Source organism: Vicugna pacos, chromosome 27 (assembly GCF_048564905.1).
Source record: "Vicugna pacos chromosome 27, VicPac4, whole genome shotgun sequence".
Classification (NCBI taxonomy): Eukaryota; Metazoa; Chordata; class Mammalia; order Artiodactyla; family Camelidae; genus Vicugna; species Vicugna pacos.
In genome coordinates this window covers 8,233,980-8,256,929 of record NC_133013.1, presented here as the reverse complement: position 1 = coordinate 8,256,929, position 22,950 = coordinate 8,233,980, and the positions used below count along the sequence as shown (strand labels likewise).

The following is a 22,950-nucleotide window of genomic DNA, read 5'->3' as shown; positions in this document are numbered from 1 at the left end:
TTACCTAATACACCCTAAAACAACACAGTCTGCCAGACCACAGTACATCCGTAATTTAGAGCAGCAGATGTTGCTACACATGCTTCTCTTTAAGACCAAGAAGCAGCACAAGAGAAAATAAAACAAAAAGTTCAAAACAGAAGAGAAACATGAAACAATACAGAGATGAGGGAGTTGGGAAGCCAAGGGCAGTTGGTTAAGTTAGCAAACAGAGGGGATGTGGTGATCTGGACTCTGTGTTTTTTTGTGCATATCTTTTAAACCCTTTGTAAGTCATCCTCATCCTGTTAACTCAGGTTTGATACTTTTCTATGAAAATTGATTTTCCATTAAAACTATACTTCAGTTAAGCTGAGGAAAGAAGTACTTGACATTCATTATAATGTTTAATCGTTTCACATTTCGTAGGGGAATTGGCTAAGACGTGCTATATACCATGGCAGGGTTCACTGCTTCGTCTTAGAGTCTGCTAATGTTTTCATTTTGGTTTTAACTCTAGCTGATCCCACAGTTAAGGACTTAATCGGAGGCTTCACTGCTCTTCATTACGCAGCCATGCATGGCCGGGCCCGGATTGCACGCCTGATGCTAGAATCTGAATACAGGAGCGACATTATTAATGCAAAAAGCAATGATGGCTGGACTCCCCTCCATGTGGCTGCTCACTACGGTAGGGACTCATTTGTCCGCCTCCTCCTGGAGTTCAAGGCTGAGGTCGACCCGCTCAGTGATAAAGGTACAACGCCGCTTCAGCTTGCCATTATCCGAGAGAGGTCAAGCTGTGTGAAAATCCTCCTGGACCACAACGCCAACATCGACATTCAGAATGGTTTCCTACTGCGATACGCTGTGATCAAAAGCAATCACTCTTATTGCCGAATGTTCCTTCAGAGAGGAGCAGACACAAACTTGGGGCGCTTGGAAGACGGACAGACTCCTTTACATTTGTCTGCCCTTAGGGATGATGTGCTTTGTGCACGGATGTTATATAATTACGGAGCGGACACGAACACAAGGAACTATGAAGGACAGACCCCACTGGCTGTTTCAATAAGTATTTCTGGAAGTAGTCGACCGTGTTTGGATTTCTTACAAGAAGTCACAAGTATGTAATTTAATTATTACTATTATTATTACATATATTTTTTTTTAACAAAATTTGCATCTTCTGAGGAGCTTAAGGTATTTTTACAACTTAAAATAACCAGACGTTAATGATTCCTATTAGTCCTGCTTGGTAAGTAAAACCTCTTTCATCCGAAATGAAAAGAAATGCTCTCTATGACAATATTTCGTGACAGTTTCACTTACTAAAAGAATCAGGGGTAGATATGGTGAGAGAAGAACTGGAGAAAGGGACAGAGAGCAGAGAATTTTTTAAATTAAAATTTTTTTAATTAGCAAAGATGGATGTTAGAAAAGGCAGTTCCAGCTCGTCTTTCCAGGCTTCCATGGACTTGAGATTGAAGAATTAGAATGAGAATTTTGGATCTTAGCGACCAGAGCTGTGGAAGGGCCCTGGAACTTGTGCTTTATTTATTGCTCATATCTTATTGTTGCTTTTCTGCTTCATTATGATGTGGACATACATGAAATGGAACAGCAGTGATATTTATTTAGGTATCCTAGTAATGCAGGTTAAGGATGCTGGAAATGAGAAAAACTGTCATAAGGGAAAATTTGCTATCACTGGAAAATTTGGTACCTCTACTCCCTGGCCCACACAGGACAGTGTCACTGACCTCTTTTTGTGTGGGCACTTTTTTTTTAAGCCAGACAGTGTCTGACCCACACTGTGTAGTGGTGCCTGTGTTTGCATTGCTCTTCTGATAGAGGTGTTAGTTCGTGTGGCCATAGCCACCCTCTCCTGTCCAGCTTCCTGTGACCAGTCGAGGACACATCTCAGAGCTTAGCATCCAGCATGAAGCTAAAGTCTATAAACAAAACGTTTGATTTTGTTGTCTACTGCACTTTTTCATGAATTCCCTTTTCCTTGCCTGATTTTTACGGTTCGCTCATTATTGTGCAAGAAGAAAACACATTCTGGGTACCAGATGCTGGAAGGTAAGGCGTCTACTTGATCTGCTTGTAAAAAGTAATCTGCTCCTCCTTGGAACTGATTTTGGGACTAGAAAACTTAGGAAGAAATGAAGTGAAGTTTGGATTTTGTTTATTCATAAGAAGGGACAGGCGAATTTTTTACCACTGAGTTTCTTTAGACTAAAGCATAAGAAGAAATCACGCTCAGGGTCTAACTCATGCAGAGCAGAACTTGGCTGTCCCCTGTGGTAGCTACTAGCCCCGGCTGGCTGTTCAGCACTTTGTATGTGGCAGATGCCACGTAGGAACTGAATTTTTAATTTCACTTAATTGTATTAATTTAATTTAAATGTCCACAAGTGCCTCATGGCTCCTGTGTTCTGCAGCACAGATATATCTGCCCCAGGAGAGGTGCTTTGGGCTGTCTGGTAGGTGGACCCTCGCAGAAAGCTTTTGAGGCACATCGATGTACAAAAGACGGGAGATGTTTGGGAGGTGCTGGTTCCTCACCAGCTGACTCTGACTCTTCAGATCCAGGCTGCGTTTCGGGAAGAGATTGCAGTGAAAGCTCCAGTGCTGATTCTCACAGCAGGCGCTGTAACAGCCTTCATTTATAGACCGGGAGGGGTGTCGGTGTCGGGAAAGATGAGATTACTCTTCACCCGAGTTTGGGGCTCTGTCATGGTCTATCCCCTAGAAAGTGTATCTTATTCTTAATCAATGCTGAGCATCTTTTTGTTGCTGTTGCTATTGTGTTGTTTTAACTTACACACCAGAGGCTTTGGTTATGTTATTCTGATCACCTTCGGGAAGCCATGTTACACTCATAAATGCCTCAGTCTGTTTGTTACATATTCTGCTCAGGGGTTGACGGCATCGTCGAGGGCTAGACCGCCCAAGCTCGAGTCCTAACTCTGCCACATATTAGCGGTGACCTTGGGTGGGTTACATAGCCACTTTGTGCCTCAGTGTCCTTGTCTTAAAATTGGGGTAACTATATAGGCTTGTTGTGACGATTGAATGAGTTAGTATTTGTAGTGCAGTTAAAAGAGTACCTGGCACATTTGAAGTGCTGTGTGTGTGTGTGTGTGTGTTTTTTTAAATAAAATATTTAATTAAATGAGGGTGGATGAACAGCAAGGGCTGGCTTGCCACCAGCAGAGTGAATCCCTTGGACTCTTATTCTATCCTCGCCTCTTATTTTCAGCTCTGCAGACTCTTAGATAGCCTGCATGTGGAGACAAATGGAGAGCAAGGATATTGAGTTAAAAGAGATTCCCACGTACCTTTAAAATTAGGGCAGATAGAAAAATCGACAGGGACTGCCTCTTTGTGGTTGAGTTCTCAGCTGCACATAGAGCAGAGCCGTGTGCCTGTAGGTCCTCAGTAAGTGTGGGTTGGCTAATGGACCGCATCCGGAAAGGATGGTGGCTGAGCAAACTCTGTATGCTTTGCAGAAGTGAAGGACCATCAGCCAGGACCTTTGGAGGCTGCAGTTACCCTATGTCTTCAGATACTGCAACATAATTCATTACTCCTTTTTGTTTTAATTGAAGTACAGTCAGTTTACAATGTTGTGTCAATTTCTGGTGTACAGACATTACTTCTTGACTTTACAGTCAGTGATGTTTCCTGCCAAAAGCAAATTGAGTATTTCTGCTCTGCTTGTACGTTATTTATTAGGTTTTCTTTTCCTAGTGAATAACTGTGTGCTAGAAGGACCGACTGTAACTGATGCCCTTTGGAGCTCTCTACTGGCTCTCTTGGAAACCAGAGTGAAAGAAGGTTGGGTGGTTCAGGGAGCATCAAATCAAATCCCTGCACTCTTTCTTGTCTTTGATGCTGCCAAGCGCCAGAGCTCTCTAGGCACTGAGGCATTGGCTTCCAAACTGAGAGCTCAGATTCCTGAGGTGTCAGGACAGCAGAAGTGCCACTGGATGGTCATTATGCAGGGCTGTGTTACTTTTCTGTGCACCATTTAGATTAGAAAGCAAATTATTTAAATTGGAAGAGCCCAAGACAGTCATAATCCTGGAATCTAAAAGCTGCTGTGGCTTTTAAGAAAAATTGCCATAAAAACTTTGATACACATGTCATGAAAACAGAGCAAGTCAAGTGGCTTACTTACAAGGTAGTATCTGCCAGTGCCTTGTTGATCACAAGTAGATGGAGAAGCCACAAAGAGCATTTGTTACTCTATAGCCAGACTTGCAAAAATCTCTGCCTTCCAAAATAGGTGGAATTCAGCGTGGTCTCCTCCAGAAAGCCATTCAAGTGAAGAAGTAGCTCATCTCTGCTAACCCTGGAACAATAAACGCAGCTCAGAAGAGCCAGAGATCATATCTGGAGACTGAGGATTGCCTTGCAGTAGGAAAAATGTTTTCCTTCTTAAAGAAGCCAGTTTTTGTTCTTTTCATTCTTTTACTTGAAAGAAAAAAGAGTGGAAATAAACCAAAGGGACAACAGCAGGGAGAATAAGGAAGGTGTGACTGATAACAGGTAGAGATGGTGATAAAGACAGGCAGCAGCAGATGTTCTGATGGAGGTCCACTGATGGACTCTGATGGAGGTCCACTGATGAAGGCCATGCAAATTCTATCACTAAAGTAGAATAATTTGTGCATAACGTTTGCACAAACACCATTATGGAGCTAGGAGGACCATGGGATCTCTGGCATATAGGAATGGGCTAAAATTCTCTAGCTGAAGATAAACAGCAGAAGATTGTAGGAATGTTTGCCCAATTCAAAGGAGAAAATTAACATTTACGCACAATAAACGGACAAGCACCAGAAAATGTTGTTTAGATAGTCTTCAAGAAAGACAGTTTCATAAGTAAAGCTTGCCTTTAGGGTCTGGTTGAATAATAATGGAACTCTTACCACCCCCCACCCACCCACCCAGCCAGCAATCAGACTGTAATCTAGTGCTCTTTCCCCCTTATCTCCCTGCCCCACAATATAAACTTCCCTGGCCAACATATGGATGAAGAGAGAAATTCCATGAGAAAGCTGGCTGTGGGCAGTGACTAGCCAGAACTCTTAATCTTATGGGGGGAAGAAAAAAGATGGGATTTTAATCAACTGTATGCCTGGGATTTTGTTCAGAAAGAAGTAGTGGAAAACTTATAGTTTGGGAGGGGGCCCACTTCTGAATGCTTAAGCACAGACTATGCCCACAGTAGGTAAGGACCTTCTGCCAGCCGCCTCTGCAGGAGCGGGGAAGGACGGAAAGGACCTGCAGTTCCTTGTGTACACAGCATGGAACACTGTCAAGTCCACGTTGAGGCAGCAGTAAATGAGACGGCTCCCTGTTGGAGAATGCCGCTCAAGAGTAGGCAGCTTCCACATTTGCTTGGCTAGACTGTTTGCAGAGAAGTTTCTCTGCATGCTGCCTGCCTAGGAAGCCCCTTAATTGTAAGGCTTTATCTTTTATGTAGAAAAGGGAAATGTTTCCAAGGCAGGGTGGCATCAAAGACTTGGACAAGTGGCAAGGTCCAGGGCTTTGGAGGGGTCAGCTTGTCACCCATTTCTCCCTCTGCCAGTGACATCTCCATCTGTACTCACTGTGTGTGGAAACTGCCTCTGTAGGGCTATTTCATGTAGGCAGAAGATAGGCAAGGTTTTTCTGTTACCATCTAACATTTTCATTAGTTTTAACATAGCAGTCAGTTATTTTCGATGGCCTGACCAATAATTCCAGCATCTCTGTCATAGGGAAGTCTGGTCTGATGCTTGCTTTGTCTCTTCTGACTATTGTTTTTTCTTGACTTTTAATGTGTCTTAATTTTTATTTTTTTTTTAATCAAAGCCAGATGTGATGTATCAGGAATAGGAACTGAGATAAATAGACCTGAATGTTGGGTTTTTGGTTAACCTGTCTCGGAGTTGGGCTGTGTGTTGTGTCTGCTACAGCCGTAGGTGCCAGAGGCTTCAGATCCACCAGGGTCCTTGCTTTGGTCTCCCCTCTGGAGTTAGGGCTTCTCTCAGTGCTGCTCCTGAGCGAGTCTGCATCCTGGAACTCTTTCAGCTCTAATCCACTGTTAGCATGTTGGTGTGGTGGTTAAGATGTGGGGGAGGCGAATGGCCTAGAATCTAAGGATTAAATCTCAGTCTCTCAGTGGGCCTGTGTCCCTGGGCTATGACCTGCAGAAGAGTTTCTTAGTTTTGCCCACTCTCCCCTCTTCCCTACCACTACCCCCTCCTTGGAGGGCTTTGGTGGCTGGAGTCAGAGAAATGTTCATTCTCCAGGCGGGATTAGACGCTGGGAAAGTCTTTCCCCTTGGAGAACAGGCCTTTGTTACGAAGCTTCTGGGTTTGTGTCCCCTGGTTATTCTCACCCTCCCCCTGCCAGGGCCATGGGGGGCGCATCTTTATTGGCTCTTCACTGTGAGAACCTGGCGGGGTTCCTGAAAGTAAGACTCAGAAATGAGCAGGGGCTTCCTACGACGGCGGCTCTCACTCTCAGCCCAGTCCGCGCACAGCTTCTGGCAGTTCATCAAAATGACCACTTCTGTGCTCCTACCGTTTGCGGCCCCAGCGGCTTCTGCTTCAGGTACAGATTTCAGCTGTGACGCTCCGGATTGGTTTCTCTGTCCAGGTTTTGCAGTGGAGGTTTGCCCTGTGACGTCAGTTTACTGATGGGTCCAAGATAAGTTGTTGATTTTGAGTCTGTTCTGTTTTCTTCTTGTAAGGATGGGAGTGATGATTTCAAATTCTTTATCGGTTGAAGCTAAAATAAAATGTGAAAAACATCCTATTCATGGTCCCTTGGGCTGAGTGGTATTGGGCCCACTTGGATCCAGAGGCACGTATCTCCCGCATGTCATCCTAAACTCTCTGTGTCACAGGTGCCATGAAATCAGCTGAGTCTGGTGTGGAGACAGCGGCTAATGGGCTCTTGACCCAGTGTCTCACTGGCCTCATAAACTTGAGCAGACTGCTTAGCCTGTGCCCGCCTCACGGACCTCAGTTTCCTCCTCTGAAAAATGGGGAAATTAGACTGTAGTCCTTGGGATTCCTCCTTTTAAAAAATTCTTGCCTAGTAACCATCCTTAAAGAGGATGATATCCTGCTGCTAGTAATTTTATTTTTGGATTCATGTAGAACAGTGTGGACTCTTGGGGGTCCTCGAGACAGTTTTTAGGTGCCCGTGAGGTCAAAGCTCATTTCAGAACAATACTAAGATACTATTTGCCTTCTTCACAGCACTGACTTCTGCAATGATAGTGTAAGAGTGGTGGTGGGTAACATGGCAGCCACCTCCGCATTAATCAGGGCAGCGGCTCCAGAAGGTTTGAGCCAATCTTAGGAAAGGATGTTCTAGTTCCATTTAGGAACGTCTTCAATTTAATTTTATTAAATCTTTTCCCTTTGAGTTTGTATCTTTTTAGTATTCTGTGGGATGGAAATTGAAAGTATTCTTATTGTAGATCGAAGTGCTGTGATTGAATTGAGGAAGAGCACTTCTGTGATGTGTTTGAGTGGAACCAGCAGCTTTTTGATGGAATACCAGTTTTACTTGAAAGATGAGCTGACAGCCAAACTATAGCTGTTTTGTCCTTGTTATTTGGCAGACATTTTCTGGAAAGTGACTGAAGTTCACTTTGTCACCTTAAAGAAAACAACCGACAGTATTTATAGTGAGTAAGTCGTAAAATTTGAGCTTTCAAGTGAAAATTAGAAAATGAAAAGCTTGTACTTGCCACAGGGAGATAGACTCCCAATAGTAAAGGCTTTTTTGAAATCCACCGAGATATTAACAAAAGTAGTTTTTTTGATATCATATCATGAATTGGGTCAGCATTTGGAAAATCTGCATGACCTAGTGAACCAATAATTTCCAAATGACTGATGTATATTGTTACAAAATCATGCACGGGTAAAAGATTCATTCAAAGGGCACAATAGACCAATGGATTTTAATGTGAAAGAGTGCAAAACTTTCATTTATTTGATTTCAGATTCCATATTGCATCTAATCTTAAAAACACACACACAAACACACCGCTTGTTGAGTTTTGGTGAAGTATCAAAGAAGATCCATGATTATCTAAAAAGGCTATTAAAATATTCCTTTGTTTTCCAACTACATCTGTGGGTGAGTCTAAATTTTTTTAACATTTTTATTGATTTATAATCATTTTACAATGTTGTGTCAAATTCCAGTGTTCACAATTTTTCAGTCATTCATGGACATATACACACTCATTGTCACATTTTTTTCTCTGTGATTTATCATAACATTTTGTGTATATTTCCCTGTGCTATACAGTGTAATCTTGTTTATCTATTCAGCTACTTCAGTCAAACAGCATATTGTAACAGGTGGTACGCAAACGCAGATCTCTGAGTCCAGCTGTCTTCTGTGATGCCAGACCTTCAGAGATACATGCAAAGATGTGAAACAGCACCACTCTTCTCATGAAATCTTTCCTGTCTTGGAAAGCAGCTTTTTTTTTTTTCCCATAAAAATTTATTTCAGCTGATAATGAATTTATTACTGTTATTCTTAAATGAATCAGTAACTTTTTTTTAATTTCTCAATTTTAATTTCTAAATATAGTAAATAAAGATATAACGCACATAAACAAAAATTCTTTGAGGTCCATCAATTTAAAGAGTGTGAAGAGGTCCTAAAACTAAAAAGTTGAAACCTAGTGATGTACCATTTCTACGTCCACAATTTTAAGGACACCCTGTTTGTTAGCCTTGTGCTTTAGGATTTGTTGAGTCTCTTTAACATATTTCTGTTTGCAGTTACAATCTGTGGATAAAATGAGGTGTTTTAAATTACTGCTTACCCTGTGCCAGTGTATTTACTAGTTAGGATCTGTAAAGATCAGTGATTCCTGAACTGTGTCTATAAAATTGTTATTTTATCAGATGCTATGGTGGTAAAACAGATTCATTATTCATATCTGTTGGGGAGGTTAGTACCCTCGATTCTATATCCCAGCTTCAGGGACTCACCATGTGCAGTAGCATGTCAGAGGTGCCAAGGAGTCCTTGAGTGAGTTAACCGCTTGACTATGTTTACGGAGCACCTTACTTTTTTTTCCACAGCATCTTTTATTCCCATGGCATGGTCTGGTATAGATTACTCTTAAGATAGAGAATATGCCAGTTGGGTTTGTGTTTAATATCCAGAGGTGTCGAAGTTAATGCAGTGTTTCTAGTTAGATGCTGTTCAAAGACTTGAAGTAACCACTCAGTATGCTTCAGTGGTATGTCAGAGGTAGTTAGTGCTGGGCTGTATTATGATTTGTGTGTTTTAAAGAATTAAAGGAATTAATAAAAGGAATTAATTACTTAAAGTTTAAATACTTCTATTTAAATATTTAATAATTTAAATAATACTATACATAATTTTAAAATAATTTAAATAAAATTTTAATTAAGTTTATAAAAGGAATTTTTAAAATAAAGGGCTCATATTTCTAAGAAAAAAGATTAGGTAGATAGCAGTGAGTTGCAGGAGACTTAATTGGTCAAGTACTTGAGATTGTTACTTTTTTGAACATCAGTCACAGGCATTTAAAAATGCTATTTGATAAACACTGCAGTAACCTGAAATATGTTTTCTTTTTATTTTAGTAATAGTCAAGTACCATATTTTAGCTGAAGAGTTTAAAACTTTCAAAAATTAAGAATAGAAATCACACTTTTTTTTCTTTTTTTTTTTCTTTTTTACTTTTTAAAATTGAAGTATAGTTAGTTTACCATCTTGTGCCAACTTCTGGTGTACAGCGTAATCTGACTCTCTCTTAATTTTAAGAGAGTGAAATTTAGATTGGCTTTCTCAGCTAAATCCAGTACAAGGCCAAGTATCTAAGCAGACAGTCACATAAAGCAGCCCCTTTGCATCCTATATTCCTTTCCAGTGCTGCTGTAATCAGATTCTTTGATTTTTTTTTCTCTTTCTTTCTCTCTTTTCTTTTAGTATGACTTATCAGAACAATGTTACTACTTAACTCTTTGGAGAAGTAATTTGTGTAGCACATTTTAACTAAGGTTATTTTTGAGTATTGATTTTTTTGTTCTAATTGGGGATTTTGCTAAACATCTACATTTATACTCTTAATTAGGTTTTTTTAGTCCCAATGATTAAAATCACTTTTAGAAATAAATAAGTCAACAGTACATAGTTCTAAGTCAAATTATACCACATTAAAAAGTTCCTATGATATAGAAAGTATTACCTTATTCTGGACTTTTTCCATCATACTGTATTACTTTCTATTTTTTATGAAAAGGCTTCTAGAGATTTCTTGTCATTTGTTAGGAAGCAGTATAAGGTTTTGTTTGGCTTAGTGCAAATGGGAAATACAGGTCAAAGCTCTTTTGCCTGTGAAGAAAAGTGTAATGAATGGACAGATGTCATCAGGGCTGATATGTTTGTATACGTTTGGATTTCATCTAAGAGTTAAATCAGTGGAAGCATTTTATTTTACAGTACTATGGTTTTTATTTTAAGGTGAGCTAGCAACTGCCTTTGTCCTATAAAGTAAGATTTGTTTAGCACATTTCATACCAAGTCCCTGTGAAGGGAATTCAGAAGCAGGAGCAAAGGAATAAAATGTATTCACAGTAGGATTTTAAAATGGAAATCTGAGATTAAAACAGAGAGAAGATCATTCCAGATGTTGACCTAAGATGGAATGGTACTTGAAGGAACACGTTAGATTATACAAAGCAATCCAGAAGGGGCTGAATCTTTCTTTTTGTTCCTTTATGCCCTCCCCTCTACAAACAGTCTCTACCCTCCTTTCCCACAAAGAAAAATGTGGAACTTTTGTTTTACTTTCATTTTGTTCGCTTTGGTTATCTAAAAATGTTTTGCCTCTCTGTCTACCTTTACAAATATTTCATCTAAATAAGTAAGTTTAGCCTATCATAAACACAGTGGTGCTGATGTCAAAAGGAGGTGGTTTAGGATATTTAATTTTCTAAATTAATGCTGCTGCCCTGGTTTTGTAATTTATTCTAGACCAGACCCTTCAAAAGCTGATTTCCTATTTTATACCAGCCCAATTATTACTAATGATGGGCTTCTTTACCAAATGGAAAGACTGGTAATCCTTTGAAGTGTTATGTAATCCCATTGTAATTCATTAGTATGAATAATAGCGTGTAGTGTTTCTGCATCCCCCGTAGTGCTTGTAATTCCTTAAATTATACTCCTTTTGTGAGGTGTCCCCCAGTCTCCCCTGTTATAAGCCCATGGACAAGACGATTGCTGTTTAATAGGGCAGGAGTGGTTTTCTAAGACGCCTAGTAAACAATGTGCGCGTGTGAGTTGATTTTTTTGGTTTGTTCCCTTTATTCTTTCTCTGCCTTCTTTTCGTCTGCCACTGCCTCCTTCTTCCCCTTGCCCCTTTAGTCTCTGGGACAGTGCATTTCTGAGCACATAGTAGGTGCTCAGTAATTTATTAACAAGAAAATAAATGGAGGCACACCTCGGAGATACTGCAGATTCTGTTCCAGACCACTCCAGGAACACGAACTTCGCAGTAAATCCAGTCATACAAACTGTTCGATGTCCCAGCACGTACAAAAGTTATGTTTGCACTATACCATAATCTGTTAATTGTGCGATAGCATTATATCTAAAAAAAAAATTACATCCCTTAACTAAAAAATACTTTGTTGCTAAAAATGTCTAACCATCATCTGAGCTTTCAGCTAGCCGTAGTAGCAACACCAAAAAAAAAAGTCACCAATCACAGATCACTATAATAATATAATAATAATGAAAAAGTTTGAAGTGTTGTGAGAATTACCAAAATGGTGACACAGAGACATGAAGTGAGCAGATGCTGTTGGAAAAATGGTACCAATAGGCTTGCTCAATGCAGAGCTGCCACAGTCCTTCAATTTGTTAAAACAAACAAACAAACAAACAAAAAAACAAAACACAGCATCTGTGAAGCACAGTAAAACGAGGTGTGCCTGTTTTCAATCATAATCTTCGATTCCTAAAGCGATATTCCTAAGTCTCAGAAAACAGTCATTACAGTGAGTCTTCGTTACTCTTTATTTTTTAGCCCACTTTTCACTCAGTGCGGCTACTGGGCAGGATGAGGGAATATCTGTGTTTCTGTGGAGCAGTAGTTTAATGACATCCCTCACTTCATTGCTGCACAGCTTCTTATACAAAAGCTCTCACATTTCTGCCTCATTCAAGTCAGGCGGTGATTTCCAGAATGTGATTTCCATCAGTTCGTCCAGGACCAGTTGCTCCTTTACTGTTAATCTGCCAACTATTTTTCTTACTTGGTGTTAAGAACCAGGAGGGGCCCTCGACTTTGCTGAGAAGGAGAAGCAACCACTAATTATCCTAACTAGTATTTAAAAACTGCTGTTTTAATATTGATTTACCAGATACGTCAGAGCTCTTACTACATGCCTGATACTACTGTAAGCACTTTACCGAAACTGACTCTCCTTGTGCTTGTAAGGGCTATTATGTTGGTTGTTCTCCTCAGTTCACTGATGAGGAAACTGAGACAGGAGGCTAAGTAGCTCACCCAGGGTCACATAGCTGGTACGTTTAGGGGCCAGCAATCAGACCCACCCATTCTGGCTCCAGAGCTGATGCTTTGTAACCATTGTACTGGGCATCTGCCATTCAGGGTCATTCTGCAGACAGGAATTACAAAGCCACCTGTTTTGGATTTTTTTTCTTTATGGCAACACTTTATTTCCATATCCCAGAATCTCACTCGGTTATCGAATGCTGCAAAATTTACTGGCTTGAAATAATAGTGGCTGATCATTTTACTTCTCTGCTCCAGGCGGTGTCATCTGGAGCTGTTTGACTAGGGCCCCTCCACTTTCCAGAGGGCTCTCACTCTGGTAGCTGGCTGGCTGGTGTGGGCAGTGGGCTGGGAGCTCAGCCTGGACTATGGGGTGGGGATGTCAGTTCTTTTTTTGTAGACTGCTCGGTCTCCTTCATGGCATAGTGATAGCTGTGTTCCAAGAGTGAATGTCCCAAGGGCCAGGAGAAAGCTATGATTTTTGAGTCCCATCGTAGTCACTTAGTCACTTTCAAGGAGAGGGAACCTGGATACTGTGTCTCAATGCTGGGGTATCCAGTCCCGCTGTAAAGAGAACACAAGGCTTAGGAGTTCCTGCAGTCATTTTTGGAGAATGTAATTTGCTATAAAACGAGATCATCAGAAGATACCCCATTTGGAACCTTTTGTCGCCATCTCTTCTACTTCAGCTAAGCAAATTCCAATAATACTGTTTTCCACATTGTTGGATGACATGTTTTCACTTAAGGATGCACGTATATACTTCTATATATCAATTTTATCCTCATGTGTTTTTTGCCTGAATACATTGTGGTTGCCCTTTTCATTAATACTGTACTTGAAAAGAACCTGCCATCTATTAGGAAAATCAAATTCTTTGAAAAAAGAAGATTCAAACCTAATTCATATTCTGGTTTGCATTTGCAGATCAAATACTATAAGCATCTGTTGAAAAATGACAGTGATAATTTATTCTCTTCCTAAAGGTAGCCCATGAATGGTGATGAAAAATAATTCAAAACAGGTTAGAAAATGATCTGCTGTTGACATGGGTATGTTTTGCAATGAGTCGACTGTAAAACAGTATAAAATACTTTAAGGACCAGCCTGTTAAATATTCATTTATTCAACTAGTATTTGTTGCATATTGTCTCAGGCCTTGGGCTTTTACACTGGTGGCCAGAAATTGTCTTGCTCTCTTAGAGCATGTGAGGAAGATGGGCATTAATAGATCATCACCAAATAAATGTAAACTCATAGCCTTATTCAGTGCTGCAGAGAAGAGGAGCTCTGAGAGTATCTGTTGGGGAACCTGACCTCATTTCTGATGAAGTGCCCTCTTGCCAAGAGACACAAGCGTGTGTTACAGCCACTCAGGGATCCTTGCTCAGACATCTGTAGATACACGTACCCCTGGTTTATGGACATTTTAAGGTTCAGAACCTCTTGGAAAGCACCTGTTCATACAGGTCTTACAGAGCAGAGATCTGTGTCTTAAGGATGCTTTTTCATTCATGAAGAATTACTTAATTTTGAATAATGGTGATTGCTCTAAACCTGTACAGTTCAAGTAAAGGATCAAGGACTAAGTATAGCAGTGGTCCTCCACGAATGGCCTGGGGACTCCTGGAGTTAACCCAGGCCATTTCAGGGCATCTAAGGTCAAACCGATTTCCATGATAATACTAAGATGTTATTTGTCATTTCTACATTCTTTCTTTCGTGAGAGGAAATAGAGTTGTCCAGAGATGGGATGATGGGGTTTCATCACAGCAGACTGAATGCAGAAGCGTATATGAGAAGTCAGTGATCATCTGTTAAGCCAGACCTTTAAAAGCTTTGCAGAAATGTGAAAGATTGCCATTCTTCTCATGATTTATTTTTGAAAATACAGTTATTTTCCTAAGTGTTACTTATGTTAGCATATAGTAAGTTTATTATTTTAAATGAACTAAGTATTTCTGAAATTTCTGTTTTAACTTCTGATATGATCGTTATCAATAGATATAACACACATAAATGGAAGTTATTTTTTGGGGTCCTGGATAATTTTTTTTTTACTGTGAAGAGGTTTTAAGACCAAGAAGTTTGAGAACCACTGAAGTATGGCATTCTGCTTGACCTTGAGTGTGTTACTTAATCTCGGAGACGCAAAGAGTCTGTAAAATCAGGATGATGATCAAAGTACTTCCCTCATAAAAGGGAAGGATTAACGAGTTAGTATATTGTCAGGAGCTTATAAGACTACACAGCACAGAGTACACATTCGACATACGTTAGTTTGTATTATTGTTACCATTTAATATGAAAGTAGAATTTATGTGAATTCAAGCACTTCTTAAAAAAATTTTATTGAAATATAGTCAGTTACAATGTGTCAATTTCTGGCGTATAACACAGTGTCTCAGTCATGCATATACATGCATATATTCGTTTTCATATCCTTTTTCATTAAAGGTTATTACAAGATATTGAATGTAGTTCCCTGTGCTATACAGAAGGAATTTGTTTTTGTTTTTGTTTTGTTTTTATCTGAGGCTCTGTTGCATAGAATTTTTGCTTGTGTTTGTGGTCACTTGTATTGTTTTGGTAAAACACAATATCCAAAAGTGAAAAAATTGTTTTTTATAATTTTTCTTTTGAGTTTGTGTTAGAGCAAAGGTTTTTATTGGCAAATGGTTGGGATGTGAGGTTTGAAGAGACAGATTCAGAATAGCTTGGGGTGCTTTTCCAACCCACTCCCTGCCCCCCTAGCCTATGCCCTCCCCCCTCTGCTGTCCAGAATCACAGTGAGCAGGTGGGCAGATGTCCTTTGAGAAGGCTCCCCAGGATTGTGTCACTGCCCTGGACAGTGAGCTGACAGGAGGAGCCACGTGAGAAAGAGTCCCTTTCAGTTCCCTCATTTTTCAGATGGAGAAACTGAGGCCCAGAGAAGTGATTCGCTCACACAGGTGTTAACCCATCATCTCAGAGGCCTGTGCAGGATGAGAATTGGCATTCTGATTTGTAATGGTAAGAATACCAGGCTTAGAATCAGAAGAACTGCCTTTAGTCTCAGTCTCAAAAGCTTTTAACTGGTCATCTGACATTGAGCAACTAACTTAAATCCCTGATCCTTAGTGTCCTTATTTTGTAAAATGGAGGTGAAAATATTGACCATCCCAGGGATGTGAAACCATCACAAGACACCACATCAAGGTACCCAGGATGCATCCTTCTAGCTAGAGTCTCTCTAATCCTTTGCACGTAAAGTCCACACAGAGACACTTCCCAGTGAAACCCAACTGTTCTTTTCAGAACCTAAAAGCCCGCGCCTTAAATATTGTGCTTTGTAGCTTTGTAACATTTTCTTCTTTCTGTCTTTTTAGGACAGCCCAGAAACTTGCAGGACCTGTGCCGAATTAAAATTCGACAATGTATAGGCCTTCAAAACCTAAAGCTACTTGATGAACTGCCAATTGCCAAGGTCATGAAAGACTACTTAAAACACAAATTTGATGATATCTGATATACAGAACTGTGAGCAAGATTAGGAGTTATATTCCAGATACTTAAAAGGCTTTTTGCCTTGCACAAAGTATATCCTATGCAATTTCTGATTTGCTGTGAAGTCAGAAAGCAGGTATACACTTTTAGGTTTCTTTTTGTTTGTTTGGTTGGTTGGTTGGTTGGTTTTCATTGTAGGGGAGGGTTTTTTTTATATATATAAACACACACACACACACACACACACACACACACCACGTGCTTGAAGGTCTTAATTTGGTTTCTTGGTCCAAGTTTAAGAGGTCCAAGCTTTCTATACAATATTGCATTTATAAAAAAAAATTGTTTTTTCCAAAATGACACAAGCAGGTTTGGAGTGGAGAATTTACCTTTTCCAAATTTATGGTTTCATTGGCGTGCATGGTGTTGTGAACCAGCAGAGCACTTGTTAAAGTTGGGAGGCACAGTTTCACCCAGGGGGTCCTGGGTTCTACTGGAAAATGCCCTAAGAAATTTTTAAACTCATGCTGTCACCTTTTTCATTTTTAATAAGTACAAATTGGCTGTTTCAAACTGTTCTCTTCCTAATTAATGTAGCTTTTGGATGACATACATCCAGTACCCCTGCTTTCCTGTTGGTGTGCTCTTGTTTTTAACTTATTTTTTTTAACAACTGTTGTACACTACCCAGAGACGTTGGGTCTCAACTTCTCTCTCTAGTTGAACCGTGCTTTTAAAAAAAATTAATGGGAAAGAAGATAACTTTCTAAAGCCAATGCATTCTGTTTTTTAAAATAGTGCCTCCAGTGCAATACTCTTTCTGGTGTATTTTATCCATTATTTCACTCAATGTTCCTCATTCCACAGCCGGCTTTGACATACCTGTGAGAACAGGAGCCGCCACTTTAATTTTAATTGCAGAACCAGAGTTATGTCAGTTGCAATTTCCATGTTAAGCTTTGTCTTTTACTTCACTTTAAGCAGAAAATTTCCTATCCTGGTGGTAGAGTATTCCCTAAAAATAGCCCAAAATATTGTGAAACCATTTGGCTTTAATGGTTAAATAATTTGGGGTGGTTTCCTGGTGTTTTGTTTTGTTTTTTCTTCAAAGTTAAAATAAAATTTCTAAAGGGCAAGAATTTCTAATGGGTGCATTAAATTTGTAAGCCTGGTTAATTCCTAATATGCTAATTAAACATTTCCTATCCATTTGTAAGGATATGTACACAGTGAAGCTATTCAGAACAGTTACTTTATTTTCTAGGCTGATTGGCATATTTCTGCAGTGTAAACACAGATGTGATAAAGTGTCAATAACAGTGATTCCAGAGGCATTCAGCGTCTACAGTGAGGCCCTGAGAAATGAGTTCTGTGCTTGAGTTGTCATCATATTAGTTTCAGAAGAAACTTTAAAAATATCCCAGTATTGTGCTTAGTGCTTTGGGAAATTTCAGAATATTTACACACTTGTAATAAAATTGTTATCAAAAGTTTACAAGATGAAGGGCTTCCCTTGTCTGCATTTCTAGTTTTAAGTCATTAAGAATAAAACTATTTTGCCTGAGAAGTATAACAACAGAATTAGAACTCGGCTCTGGCTTTACTTTACCCCTTTTCAGAGCCAGCAGTGATATTTCAAGCACAAATTTGTTCTCTTGGATGCAGCAAAGCTGTGGCATCAGAGCATCTGTTCTGCTGGGTCTAGGCTATGTACAGGTTTCTGAAGAACGGCAGCTTCGAGAAGGGAATGATTTGGGGGATCACGGACGGGGCACAGACACTCTTTTGCAGGGAGTTAGTGAGAGTGTGACCAGTTTTGTAACCATCCTCAAACTGTAACTGGTATGTGATGAGTAGAAATGGGTGGTCTGTCTTCCCCCATAACAAAAGCTCCAAAAAGTTGCCTTCCGAGAGAGAGTGTCCCTTGGGAAGCTAGGATCCGAGCTGTGTTCTCGTTCTGGAAACCAACACCTGGGTCAGAGGTAAGACACAGTGTCACATCAGGGGCATGGCATGGCCAGGAAGGAACAGAGTGTTCCTCCTCCCCGAAACCCTGGGCAGGGAGACAAGGAGGTGGGAGGGGGTGCGGGGTTCCTGCGCTCTGAGCAGTGATGTAGTGTTATGTTCACACAGGGCTCATTTCCTCATGTGTGTCTGTTTATTCAGTGAGTTTAAAGTGATTTTCTTTCCCCAACCATTTGAAGGTTTCCGAACTAAGTTAGCCACTGAGTGTGAGTCAGGGAATTCCAAGTAAAAAGATCAGATGAAGGTAAATTCTTTGTTCTGTAAGGCTGCTGCAACTTCAGAAAAAAATTATGAGAGCTCTTCCCGGAATCGAAATTTCTATTTAATTAAGAAGTGTATAATTCCATTATTTATTGTTTGAGGTTTGATTTATCTGGAAGCTTAAAAAGAATGTTTTCTTTTTTGTTGTTAATAAAATCCCAATCACATATCATATGTAACAATAACCAAAATGTCTCAGCGTTGGTAACTGATGGAAATAGGGGCGAACGTGCGGGTCTACACTTGAATTTGATAGGCAGAGAAGCATTCTGTAGTCACAGAATGAGTATAGAGAACAGACATTCTCAGAAAATCAGCCGATTGGTTTTTCCAGAATCTTGACTGATATGTTAGGAATAATATAAATTTCTCACTGACCCTTCCATGTTTCTTTTGAAACTTATCATTTAAGCCTATTACTAAACCTTTATAAAAATATATTTGGCAAGTACACCAAAGAACCAGCTCATAAAAAGATTATGATCATTAATGAACTGCAAACCTCATCTTTTGAAAACAGATTTTTTGTGTGTGTAAATATTTGTGTTTATAAATGTACAGCAGAGTAAGAGTGTTTTTTTAGATTATTTAATTCCCATATTTCTAAACTCTTTACTACAGAATAATCCACGCTTGTTAGTTTGGAGGACTTGGCTTTTTTTTTTTTTTTTAATCCATTATCAGTCATGCTTGGAACAGCATTTCCGCTAGAGAATTCAGAGTTCTGGCAGTAGCGAGAGTACACATCTGGAGTGTGAGGGAGTCTAGCCTGATCTGTCAGACGCACACCCTAAGAGACGAGAACGCGTAGTTTAATTACGAGAGTGGACCGTGCAAAAACTGAGATTCTAACTCTCATCCGCCCAGAATGTGATTGGGATGAGGAGGCCCTTTGCCCACAAATTTAGCTTTCATGTAACTCCTAGTGTGTTCTATCATAATGTATTTTGTTCTTCCTTTGTAATGTAAGTTTTGCTTTGGGTCAATTTGAATTAAAAAAAAAAAACTTAAATCTGGTTTAAAACATACTGGAATTGTGTTTTATTTCTAGTCCGCCTTAACTTTTTAATACTTCCGGCTACTGGGTGAAAAGAAACAGATCTCTGTCTTTCACTCATCGGCATTGTAAATCATCGGAATTGTGTAAGAATGCGGCACAGAAAACGCCACCATTTCAGATCAGATAAGGAAGTGTCCCCTCCGCCACTGCCTTTTAATGCATTCTGCAAATACCAGCCAACAGAAGACTATCTGTCACATTCTTGAATATGTTGATCCAGCACTGAGCCTCTTGGGGGCATAGTCCCCTGTCTCACCTTGAGAGGGCAGAGTTTGGACCACAGCATCTCTAAGCACAGAACAGTAAATTCAGTTAAACAATGAATTGGAGGTAGTGTATTAGCTTGCAAGAGATAGAAGCTAAATAACTTTGATTTCATACTTCCTCTGTATGTCATACGCACAGCTTGATTCAGGAGAGACCTCAAACTATATGAATGATGGTGTGCTAAGAGAAGGGAGGACAGACAATTTAGCGCCCTGTGCAGAAATTCAATGTTTTGCAACCATAACCTTGTTACAGACTTGTTCGGGGTTTGAAACGAAAGCCAAGAATGGGACATTTGAAACTGTTCCTAATGATCAGCAGGGGAGTTCAGATGTGAAAAATTGCTGTGTTGCTTGGAAATCTTGAGGTCATTCCTTTTCCAATATGATGTAAGTAGCATATTGTTTTTTCAGCTGAAAGACAATTTACAAAAATGTCTTACTAGCTATTGATAAAACAGATTATCCACTTGATAAAAAAAATATTTCCACATCCCCTGTAGTTGAGTTTCAAAGACAAAAGAAAATGGATTTTTATCATCTGTTGATATTTATGTCACATAATGTAACTTTGTGTTCTCTTTAACAGGTCTTACAAATTTTGATGTTAGAATTTATATTAGCTTAAATACCAATAAAGATTTTAAATATCCACGGCCAGATACTGCTGCGTAGGGTTGATGTAGATTTGTCCTAAGATACAAAGGCAGTTTGTCTTTATTTTATCATTAGTTATTTCTGTCATTACCTATAAGATCTCTTAAATCTTTGATAATCAAAACAGAGGGTCAGCCAGCATTTTGACCCCTACCGGATCCCAGGACTCTTCTTGTCTGCTGCCGGGAAGTAGGGTTCAAAGTTTTGTAATATATTTCTCTAAGATCATGATACATTTTATAGATATTTCATCATCTTCCAGGAAAACTCTATGATTCCTGAGCGATGGTTAACATCCATAGTCCCATTTGAAAAGACTGAGGTGATCTGCGGAAGGTTCTAGAAGAGATCGTCTGTGGTGGAGAAAACGTGGCACCGGTGCCAGTCCTGCAGTGCTCGGGCTCTTGTCCACCACGTGTTGGAGGAGGCTGTTTCCAGTTCACCTGCTCGCCTCTGCCTAGAGCACCCTGTGCTTGGTTTCAGTTGTGCATCCACAAGCTAAGTGATGTATCAGTTCTGAGGACCCATAAACCATTAGGAATAAAGGAGCAGACTAAAGCAAGTTCTTTCTCTTCTGTTGAAGATACGACCTTAAAAACAAAATCATGTAATCATTCGTAGTTATAGTAAAATTATTTTAAATTAAATCTTGGTTTGTTCCAGCATCTTAAAAATCATACTTAGAACTTTTTAAAATAATTTTTCCTTGTAATTAGAAAATCGTTTCAAATGAATGTAAATGTTATTTTACGTTACATTAAGCAGTAATGAAGTGACTCAACTTATGTGAAACAGTATTTTATGAATCAGAAACGAGATGGCTTAATTCGGATGAGGAGATTCAGTCGAAGCTGAGAAACTCGGCTGTGCGATGAGTAGACGGCCCTTTGTGGCTGACACAGAGGTAGTCCAGCTGCGAATATTTCCTATTTTATCTGGCAGGCAGAGCCATATTTTTCTTGCTGCTCAGTCTTGAGCTAATGTTGCTTTTCTTCCTCTGATAGTTTTGGGTCAGGTCACTGCTCAGTTTTCTTTTTCTGTAGCAAAAAAAAAGAGAACGCTGATAGGGCATGGACTTACTGTACATGACTATTTTATATTTCTCTAGCGGTTTTCTAGATTTTCCCTCTCAGTTCTGGCCACTTAACCCTTCCGTGAAGTACACACGTGTGCGCAGGCAGGCCTAGGCCTCGCCCCGTTGCTTTCAGGTGCTGATGTTTGAGGGCCCACGTCGCTTGTTTTCCCTGCCTGACCTGGATGGAAATCTAGCTCAGTATCGTTTACGAAGCCTAATAAATGAGTCTGGGCTGCAGTCATTTCCCATCTTTGGTAGCAACAGAAACAAATTGCATTTCTTCCTGGTATTCTTAAGAAATCATTTGCTGAGTCCATTGCACGGCGAGCTCCTTGAGGATTGACCTTGGGTCTTGCTTGCCTGAATCTCAAACAGCATTTGCTGAAACAATCAGTCTTCCAGAGCCACACGTAGAGGTGGCGATGGGTCCTCAGCCAGTAACTTTGTTCTTTCAAGCCTCCGAGGAACCCAGAGCCAGGTTGGTGACAGATTAGCATTTCCCAGCTCCAAATTCCAGGTAAATACCATTTCCCTAATTCCCGCCAGGATTGCCTTTTGCTGTTTCTTCCACCTTCCCTCTGCCCTCACCCCGCCACCCCTCCCTCCACCGTGGTCACTAGGCGGTAGACCCCACATTATCAGTGGTGCAAGGGCACTGGGATGGCAGGCTTCCAAAGAGACCACTGGGTCTGGGCGTGGGGAGTTCCGTCTCCCAGGAGTCTCCCTCCGGGAGCTCCCACAGTGTGTGGAGCCTCTGAAGGATTACGCCTCTGGGGCGGGAGACCCTCCATGCCTGTCCAGCTCGGAGCTTCCCCACCCAGAGCCCGAGCTCACTGGGGTCCCCGTGGGTTCCAGCTGTCCTTGGACAGACCTCTCCTCAGTCCTAAGGACAGCTAGATGGGGTCTGAGCTGGAGCCTCTGGCTGATCACCAGTTACCACCACTCACTTCCGACGTGCAGACGTGGGGCACGGGCAGAGTTGGTCCTTAACTTACTTGAACCTTTTCTCCTCTCCACAGTGCCTGCCTGGCACAGTGCCTTCCACCCAGCGGGTGCTCAATCAGTATTTTTCAAGTGAATTAATCTAGTCGAAACCCTTTCTTTTACAGGCAGGGAAGCCTTCCTTTTGCAGGTTGAGATCTGAAGGGACTTGCTAGCTGTGGCCCGGCCTGGAGTGACTTGTGGTAAAGGGCAGGGCAGCCAGGCCCCCTCCACATCTGTATCCGTCCTTCAGTGACCTGGCTTCAGGTGGTTCTGTCCTCACTCGCATCAGCTGTTTTCCACAGAACAGAAACTGACCCATTGTTAACTGCAGTGACGGAATGAGATACGTTTTGGCAAGAGCTGGTGAGACTCTTTATACATCTCCGTCCTGGATTTAAAGCCACACGTCCATAAAACTGCCTCTAATTTCCTAAAAGCACTTTCCAAGAGCTCCATCTTGGTCCCCACTGTACCTTTTTGAATAATCTTGACTGAAGGGAAACAGCTTCGATTCTGAGGGCACCCTCAGGAATGGCTATTTTATGATCCCTCACATTCA

At 40.5% G+C, this 22,950-nt stretch overlaps 1 protein-coding gene across 2 annotated transcripts in view; it reads left to right on the top strand.

Annotated features, from left to right (window-relative positions):
• The window catches only part of ASB7 (ankyrin repeat and SOCS box containing 7), a 49,197-nt gene extending 29,820 nt beyond the window's left edge, over window positions 1–19,377 (top strand). For both annotated transcript variants that reach the window (XM_006211492.4, XM_072950683.1), the window contains 2 exons: window positions 500–1,105; window positions 15,946–19,377. In XM_006211492.4, coding sequence (XP_006211554.1) covers window positions 500–1,105; window positions 15,946–16,085 — 746 coding nt within the window. In that variant the 3' untranslated portion in view covers window positions 16,086–19,377. The remainder of the gene's footprint in view (window positions 1–499; window positions 1,106–15,945) is intronic.
• Window positions 19,378–22,950: the final 3,573 nt, after the last annotated feature.